This window comes from Arachis ipaensis, chromosome B6 (genome assembly GCF_059453495.1).
Source record: "Arachis ipaensis isolate K30076 ecotype BB chromosome B6, ASM5945349v1, whole genome shotgun sequence".
NCBI lineage: Eukaryota > Viridiplantae > Streptophyta > Magnoliopsida > Fabales > Fabaceae > Arachis > Arachis ipaensis.
Window position 1 is genome coordinate 39,485,151 of NC_142441.1, and position 9,865 is coordinate 39,495,015.

At 39.6% G+C, this 9,865-nt stretch overlaps 1 protein-coding gene across 1 annotated transcript in view; it reads right to left on the reverse strand.

Moving 5' to 3' along the window:
* Positions 1-9,525, reverse strand: part of LOC148555225 (uncharacterized) — a 41,539-nt gene extending 32,014 nt beyond the window's left edge. The window contains exons 1-2 of the mRNA XM_088490621.1: positions 9,375-9,525; positions 7,862-8,644 (exon numbers count right to left, since the gene is read on the reverse strand). Coding sequence (XP_088346747.1) covers positions 7,862-8,644; positions 9,375-9,525 — 934 coding nt within the window. The remainder of the gene's footprint in view (positions 1-7,861; positions 8,645-9,374) is intronic.
* Between the last annotated feature and the right edge of the window lie 340 nt (positions 9,526-9,865).

Below are 9,865 nucleotides of genomic sequence, written 5' to 3' on the forward strand. Positions count from 1 at the left end.
CTCAGTTTGGCAGATATAAATTGATAAGGGTGTTTTCGAATTTAATATAATAAAATAGGGATAGAAATACTTATGTAATTCATTGGTGAGAATTTCAGATAAGCGAATGGAGATGCCTTCGTTCCTCTGAACCTCTGCTTTCCTGCTATCTTCATCCAATCAGTCTTACTCCTTTCCATGGCTGGCTTTATGCAAGGGCATCACCGTTGTCAGTGGCTACATCCCCTCCTCTCAGTGAAAAATATGCTCACATGCTCTGTCACAGCACGGCTAATCATCTGTCGGTTCCCGATCATGCTGGAATAGGATTCACCCTCCTTTTGCGTCTGTCACTAACGCCCAGCACTCGCGAGTTTGAAGCTCGTCATAGTCATTCAATCATTGAATCCTACTCGGAATACCACATACAAGGTTTAGACTTTCCGGATTCTCTTGAATGCCGCCATCATTCTAGCTTACGCCACGAAGATTCCGATTAAGAGATCTAAGAGATATTCATTCTAGCTTATTTCATGTAGAACAGAAGTGTTTGTTAGGCACGCGTTCATAAGGGAGAAGGATGATGAGCGTCACACATAATCATCACCTTCATCACGTTCTTGGGTGCGAATGGATATCTTAGAAGCGAAATAAGATGAATTGAATAGAAAATAGTAGTACTTTGCATTAATCTTTGAGGAACAGCAGAGCTCCACACCTTAATCTATGGAGTGTAGAAACTCTACCGTGAAAAATACATAAGTGAATGGTCCAGGCATGGCCGTGTGGCCAGCCCCCATGGTCTGAGAACAATGCGTTCAAAGATCTAACTGATCAAAAGATGTCTAATACAATAGTAAGAGGTCCTATTTATAATAAACTAGCTACTAGGGTTTACAGAAGTAAGTAATTGATGCATAAATCCACTTCCGGGGCCCACTTGGTGTGTGCTTGGGCTGGGCTTTGAGTGTTGCACGTGTAGAGGTCTTTCTTGGAGTTGAACGCTAGCTTTTGTGCCAGTTTGGGCGTTCAACTCTGGTTTTGGCTCCTTTTCTGGCGCTGGACGCCAGATTTGGGTAGAAAGCTGGCGTTGAACGCCAGTTTACGTCATCTATTCTTGGCCAAAATATGGACTATTAAACATTGCTGGAAAGCCCTGGATGTCTAATTTCCAACGCAATTGGAAGCGCGCCATTTGGAGTTTTGTAGGTCCAGAAAATCCACTTTGAGTGCAGGGAGGTCAGAATCCAACAGCATCAGCAGTCCTTCTTCAACCTCTGAATCTGATTTTTGCTCAAGTCCCTCAATTTCAGCCAGAAAATACCTGAAATCACAGAAAAACACACAAACTCATAGTAAAGTCCAGAAATGTGAATTTAACATAAAAACTAATGAAAACATCCCTAAAAGTAACTAGATCCTACTAAAAACATACTAAAAACAATGTCAAAAAGCGTATAAATTATCCGCTCATCAGTCCTCCTTTACAAATCTAGACTGAGGCTCATGCCAGGAAAGTTGAGATCAAGATGGGAAGGTCCATATAGAGTAGAGAAGGCAGAGCCGTACGGAGTTTTTCACCTAAGTCATCCTTCAAGCTCTGAATTCATCAAAGTTAATGGACATAGTTTAAAGCTATATCATGGTGAGAAGATGAAGAAAAACAAGGAGCTTGAGATCTTCCTCTTGGACAATCCACCCATAGCCGAAAACTGAGCTAGTGGAGCGTCCAACTTACGGACGTTAAAGCAAAGTGCTAGGTGGGAGACAACCCACCATGGTATGATCGTTCCTTTCTTTTTATTTTTTAGTTTCCTTTAGCAATAACTCTTCTCAGTACCAGTGCCTATAGCTTGCATCTGTATTTGCATATTGCATAAAAAAAAATTCGTACGCGACACGACCGCATCACCGACGTGTCCGCATCGCAGGTGGCTCAGAAAGAATAAGAAATCGAACAGAAAGTCACGCAAGAGTGTGGCTGGAGGCGTGCTTTTGGCACTAATCACCCCACGTGACAGCGTCGCCGACGCGTCCACGTCATGTGGGAGAATTGCCTCCCACGCATCCGCGTCGCCCACGCGGACGCGTGACCTGAAAATCGACGTAAAAAAGGTGCATGGCCGAAAGTTGTGCTAGAGTGGTGCTGGACTGGCGCTGGACGCACAGTCCCTACCACGTGAATGCGTGCCCCATGCGTCTGCGTCATCCCCTAATATTGGCCACCCACGCGATCGCGTCAACCACGCGACCGCGTCACCCAAAAATTTGGCAAAACAAGGTTTTTGAACAGAAAGTTGTGCGAGCGCGAGGCTGCCCTCGCGCCAGTAGCACAAAATGAGTCACGCGTCCGCGTGACCGACGCGACCACGTCGACTTCTCTAAGCGCCATCCGCGCGAACGCGTACCCCACGCGTCCGCGTTGCTTGCGCCGCACAGCTTAACCTATTTTGCCAAAATATCTTATCTTTCTCTTCCCCAAAATCCTACTTTTTCTTTTCCCTCCTTATTTCTTCCTTCTTCCTTCTTCCTTCTTTCTCACTCTCTACTTTTTCTCCCTCTCACTACCATTATCAAGGTTTTTCTTTTCTTCTTCCTTCCTTACTTTTCTATCGTCCTTCTTATTTTTATGTTTTCTTCTTTTCTTTTCTTTTTACTTTCATTATCCATGTTTTCTTTTTCTTTTAATTGGTGTTAGCAATTTATTTGGGTCATTGTTTCTTATTATATGCTTGTGAATTATTGCGAAATTGTTTGGCAATTATATATTAATTTTTAAGGGTTGCTTGCATGTGTAATTTAATAATTTCAATCGCTTATTCATCATGCATGCTATGTGTTTGTGAGAAAGCCCATATGACATTATGCATTTTTCTAGATTATTTCATTCTACTATTCTAATGCCTGCTTTTCACAAAACCCCTTTCATATTTTATTCATTGAAGATAATTGTCAATACAAACGTGATGACCAGTTTGTTACGAGTGATAACAATTTTAAGTAATTAATGCTTGATCTATGCTACTCATGCCTTTGCCAGCATACCAATAAACATCTTGCATCTAATTACCAAAAAAATGCACTTACTTTATTTTCTTTGATGAACTTTTCACATGTAGTCATGACCATGTGTTAACGACATCCTTCTTTCCTGTGCATTGATTATCACCTATACCATCCTCTTCCTTACTCTATCCCTTTGAATTCAAAGTTACTTTTTTTTCCCTTTTCAGGATGGCCACCAAGAAAGGAAAAGAGAAAGCTACTTTCAAACCACCAGCAAAGAGAGGAACAAAAATAGCATTAGTGGTAGAGCCTTCTTCAACTGTAGTAAAGCCCTCAACAAAAAGAATTAAGAGGATTATAAAGGTTGATGAAAAAGAGAAAGCCTTCCCAGCAAAGGACACTGCACGATTTCCCAATCGCTACTGTGAGCAGATGTTCCCCATCCTGGCAGAACGGAGTTACAACAACGAATACCTTCTTATCCTCCCGCCCAATATTGCTACCTTTGTTGAGCCGCAAATTGAACGAAGACAATGGGGTTTCCTACAGAGATAGCAAAGGCAGGTTAATCTTTCTTGGGTAATTGAGTTCTACTCCAATTTTCACCTGCCAACCCTGCAGTCTGTCTATGTCCGTCAGAAGCAAGTCCCCATTACAGAAGAGGCCATTCAACGAGCTTTAGATCTTCCTCCTGGTCCAGAAGGACTGGACGCATTTCAAGAAGCCTCACTCAAGCGCCAGACATACCAATTTGACTAGGACGCCATTCTCAGAGTTATCGCACAACCTGGCAGCAGATGGATCTACGGATACCATCATTCCTGTCCTAAGGGAATATTGGCTTCTGCACTTACCTTGGAGTCTCGAGTATGGGCACAGATCATGTCCCATTATGTCTTCCCGAGCACCCACGAGTCCTCCTTCACTGCAGACATGGCTGTTTTACTATGGTGCATCCTTACAGACCAGCCTCTAAACTTACCAAGACACATCCAGAATGCCATGGGACACGTACAGATTGCGGGCAACTTATCTTTTCCCGTCCTAATTTCAGATCTTGTCTCCGCAGCCGGAGTCGCCTACAGAGCGGGTGACACCAAAGCCATGCTTCCATGGGATGATCAATACGTCCCTAACGGGAAATATATCAGACCTCCAGCAGCCACTACAAGCCAGCCTACTGAACCAGCTGAGAACATTCCTCCTTCAACACCACAAGCACCTACAACAAACCAACTGCTCCATCAGATTCTTGAAATGTTGGATCGGCAGGAACAGAAAGCAAAGCTTAGAGAGCGCCGTAACAAGCGCCAATTCACATACCTCAAGGAGCTGATTATGGAAAAATTCAAAGACTCAGACACCCCGGACTCCACTTCCTTTACCAGCACAGGGAGCCATGATGGTCCTGACTGTGGAGATACTGCTACCAGCCCACCTTTGTTCCTGACAGATGGCACCGAGGATGGTGCAAAGCCTTAAGTGTGAGGAGGTCGGTCAGTACCTGACTTCCGGAGGTAATTTCTCTTCCTTAACACCAATAAAATATAATATTTAGTTAGTTTTTCTTTTGTAGAATAAGATAAATTGCATAGTAATAGGTTAGTTGCATGCATGTCCTACTTGATTGAAAAGGTAATAAGTTTCTTCTAAGACCTTATTTTTAGAACAAAATTTCACTAATTTTAATCAAAACGTTTTTGTTAAATTTGCTTGAAGTTATATTTGGAACATGGTTTTTGAGCTAAAGAACACACAACCGAGACTTTGAGCCTAAATACATGGTTATATTATTTAACCATAATTATTTTATTCTTGTGTGTTTACTTCTCTATGATTGTAATCTATATTTTGTTTCATCCTATATGTCCAATGTTTAATATATTTATATGCCTGCATATGATTGAGGCCATTATTTGTTTAGCTCACTTATCCAAATTAAGCCTACCCTTTCAATTACCTTTGTTAGCCACTTTGAGCCTTTAAATCCCATTTGTTCTGCATTTTACCACATTACTAGCCTTAAGCGGAAAAACAATTATATATCCCAATTGAATCTGGTTGGCTTGAGATAGAATTGTGTGTGTTAATTAAGTATGGAAAATTGTGGAAACAAAAGATAATGAGGGAATGTGTCATGATGATATAATGAGAATTTGGGTACCTACTTATGTGAAACTATAAGAATTAAAAATCTATGTGCATTGATAAGCTATGTTTATTTTTTATGTTTATGTTTAAAAAAATTCAAAAATAGTCAATAAATAAATAAGGGGACAAAATTACCCCAATGCTAAGTTAAAAATTCAAGGATCAATGCATATATGATAACCTTAAAATAAAAATTGATACATGAGTATAGAATGTGAAAGAGAAATTTTGGGTAGCTAGGTATGAAATTTAAGTTATATAGAATTTATGTATGTGTGTTAGGTGAAAGCTTGGGTTAATTAAAGATTCAATTTATAAGCTCACTTAGCCATATATATGCCCGTACCCTTACCTTGGCCCCATTACAACCTTGAAAAGACCTCATGATGTTTGCATTGGTATATTAAATGTTGTTTATTAGTTAGGTGAAAAACAAAAACTAGAAAGCATGATTAGAGAAGGATAGAGTGATTACCCTATACACTAGAGAGATTAGAGTATACATACATCATCAGTGAGGGTTCAATGCTTAAATTCTATGTTCCCTGCTTTCATGAGCTACCTTCTTGCATTTTTATCTGTTCTTACTGTATAAGAATTGAATTAGTGGAATTTGATTTGTGACTGTCTTGAAGAGCTTATTTACTTTTGACCAAGTGGAAAAAAAAAACAAAAAAATAATATAGTTGCATTCACATATATAGGTTGCATTGCATTGCATGAGTTTTACATGTTCCTACTCATTTATTTTATCTCCTTCAACTAAGCATGAGGACATGCTAATATCTAAGTGTGGGGAGATTGATAAACCATTATTTTATGGTTTATATTGTGCTTAATTGTGCGGTTTTATCAAATCTTTACCTACTTATTCATATGATTAGCATGCATTTATAATTCCTTCCTAAAAATACTTCATGGGTAAAAACTTGCTTCCTAGAGACTTTTAATTTTGTATTTTAATTCTCCTTTATTCCATTCAATGCCGTGATCTGTGTGTTAAGTGTTTCAGGCTTTATAGGGCATAAATGACTTGGAGATTAGAAAGGAAGCTTGCAAAAATGGAAGGAACACAAGAAATTAAGGAGATGACCAGTGAGAAGTGACGCGGACGCATGGCTCACGTGACCGCGCGACATAGAGGAAATTGCAGTGACGTGGACGCATGGCTCACGCGACCGCGCGGATTAGAAACTGCACAAGTGACGCGAAGGCGTGGATGACGGGCACGCGTGGCAAGGCAAAATGCTGGATGACGAACACCTGGATGACGCGATCGCGTGACGTGCGCGATCTGCAGAATCTGCAGAATTCGCTGAGGGCGATTTTGGGCCCTGTTTTGACCCAGTTTTCAGCCCAGAAAAGCAGATTAGAGCTAAGAAACATGCAGAGACTAGAGAACAACATTCATTCAGCAATAATTTTAGTTTTCAGATCTGATTTTACCTCTCCTCTAGGTTTTCTCTCTACACATTGATAGTTCTTAGGATTTCGTTTTTATTGCTTTTTGGATTGGGATATTGAGAAGAGTTATTACCTCCACCAAGACTTCATTACTCTAGTTTGTTTCCTTACTTGTCTCTTACTCTTCCATGTCCTTAATTTATTCAGAATTACTATTGGATTATTTTTAGAATTTATTAATACAAAAAATATTTTTATTTTTAATTGATCTTTTTGATTATTATCTATCATGTCTTTCTTTATTTCTCTTTATTATTTTGTGAAGTTTACATTCACAATGAGTGAGTAGTTCCATAACTTGATTGGGAGTTGATTGAAAGGAGGACCTTGAGTTGGAATGCTCAAGAGAAAAATTATAATTGGGTTTATTGTTGGATTGTCCTCTAGTCACTGACACTAATCCTTTCCAAGGGAGAGGATTGGAACTTGTGAATAGAAATAGCTTTCCAACTTGCTTGACTTTCCTCTACCTGGTAAGGGATAACTAAGCAGAACAACCTTCAATCATCAATTAATCTTGAGAGTACTCCAACAAGAATAGGGCTTCCAACTAATCTACTCCCGGTCAAGGTTTTTATTTAAAATTACATAAATTCTCTAATTTAATTTCCTGTTTATCAACTCAAACCATTTTTGAAAACATCTGATTAATAAAATAGCACATCTTTTTGCAACTCGTTGGGAGATGACCTGGAACTCATACTCCCAGTATTTTAATTCTAATTTTGTGACAACCCTTCTAAATTGATAAACGCATTTTCGGTTGGTTAAGAACTGTACTTGCAACGTATCTCTTATAATAATTTCTTAACTCGCCAATTTCTGCCACGTCAGGCAGCTATAGTAAATTATATATCGTTGTGAAGCCCCGGATGTTAGCTTTCTAACACAACTAGAACCGCGTCATTTGGACCTCTGTAGCTCAAGTTATGGTCGTTTTAGTATGAGAGGGTCAGCTGACAGCTTTGCAGTTCCTTCAACTTCTTGTATTCCTTCCACTTTTGCATGCTTCCTTTCCATCCTCTAAGCCATTCCTGCCCTGTAATCTCTGAAACACTTAACACACATATCAGGGCATCGAATGGTAATAAGAGAAGATTAAACATATCAAAATTAAGACCAAAGAAGCATGTTTTCAATCATAGCACAAAATCAGGAAGGAAAATGTAAACTCATGCAAATCATATGAATAAATGTATGAAAGATTGATAAAATCCACTCAATTGAGCACAAGATAAACCATAAAATAGTGGTTTATCACTTTCCAAGTAAGTATACTTGAGAGTGGGAGGCAATGTTTTTAATTCCAGCTTGGGTGCTTCTACTTTCTCCTTTTTTGCCTTGTCTAACATGATTGGGCTGTCCATGCTTTCTTGTGGTGATTCATTACATGTTTGTTGCTCTTCTTCCATTGCATCTTCAAACTTGTCTTCTTCTAGAACTCCTTGGACCAGTGATTCCATTGTATCCACCATCATACACTCTCCAATAGACTCTTTTGGGTAGCTCATAGTAGTGAACATATTGAATACCATCTTTTTCTCATGAAGCCTGAGGACTAATTCTCTTTTTTGTACATCAATTTTGGCTCTAGCTGTTACCAAAAATGATCTCCCTAGTATGATTGATGTATTGGCTTCTTCTTCTATGTCGAGTACTACAAAATCTGATGGGAAGATGAAGTCACCCACCTTGACTAACAAGTCTTCCACTACTCCATGGGGGAACTTAAATGTTCTATCTGCTAATTGAAGTGCCATTCTTGTTGGTTTGACCTCTTCAATCCTCATTCTCTTTATTATGGACAAGGACATAAGGTTGATGCTAGCTCCCAGATCACACAATGCTTTCTCAATGCTAATGTCTCCTATGATGCATGGGATTTGAAAGCTTCTAGGATCTTTCATCTTTTGGAGAAGCTTCTTCTGTATAATAGCATTGCATTCCTCTGTGAGCACTATAGTTTTCTTTTCTCTCCAGTTCCTTTTCTTAGTCATGAGCTCCTTTAGAAATTTAGCATAGAGTGGCATCTGCTCTAATGATTCTGCAAATGGTATATTGATTTGGAACTTTTTGAATATCTCCAAGAACTTGGAGAATTAGCTGTCCTTTCCATCTTTTCTTAGCCTTTGTGGGTATGGTGCTTTTGGCACATAGGGCTTCAAGACCTCCTTTGGTAGGGTAGGTGTATGTATCTCTTCTTCCTCTTTAAATTCTGAGTTCTTATCAGCCTCTTCTTCTTGTAATTTGTGGCTTGAAGATGCCTCCTTCACCACCTTCCCATTTCTTAATGTGATGGCTTTGCATTCCCCCTTGGATTGGTCATGGTATCACTGAGAAATACATTTGTAGACATGGGTAATTGCTTGGATAGATATCCAAGTTGTGCTTCCAATTTTGTGATTGATGCTCCTTGGTTGTTTAAATTGGATCTGACTTCTTCTTGGTAAGCCTCCAACATCCTGTCGGTTTGTGTTTTTGTTACTGCTGCGTCTTCTACCATCTTTGCAAGTATGGCCTCTAACCTTACAAATATGTCACTGTCATCACATGGTTGTGAAGTTGAAGATGACATATTGTGATTGGTTGGGTTTTAAAGATGGTTGATGTGTGATTGTTGATTGGATTGGAAGGGGGCATTATGTGAGTTGTGGTAAGATCTATAATTATTTGATTGGTGGTTGGGGTTGTTGTATTGGTTAGAGTTGTATGGCTTGTGATCTTGGGTTTGGTTTTATTAGTTTCCCACCCAAAATTTGGGTGATTCTTCTAACCTGGATTGTAGGTTTTAGCATGGGGGTCATAAGGCTGCTTGGATTGGTTACCCACATAGTTCGCCTGTTCCCAATCATACTCCTCTTCTGGGCCAGTTCCTTCCAGAGCTGGTGCTTGAATGTTGATTGCTGAGACCTGAGTTTTCTCCATTTGCTTGTTGAGAGCTGCCAGTTAGGTTGTGATCACTTTATTTTGAGCTACCAGGGCATCCATCTGATTTAGCTCTATCACTCTCCTCCTCGGGTTCCTATCTGATGCATAGAAATACTCATTATTGGCTACAGTTTCTATGATGTCTATGGCCTCTTCAATGGTCTTTTTGGTATTGAGGAAACCTTCTGAAGAATGATCTAAGGTCTTCTTTGCCTCTTGAGACAAGCCTTCATAGAAGATATGCAGCTCTACCCATTCATTAAACATATCAGGGGAACATCTCCTTGTCAGCTCTTTGTACCTTTCCCAAGCCTTATATAAAGTTTCTCCATCCAGC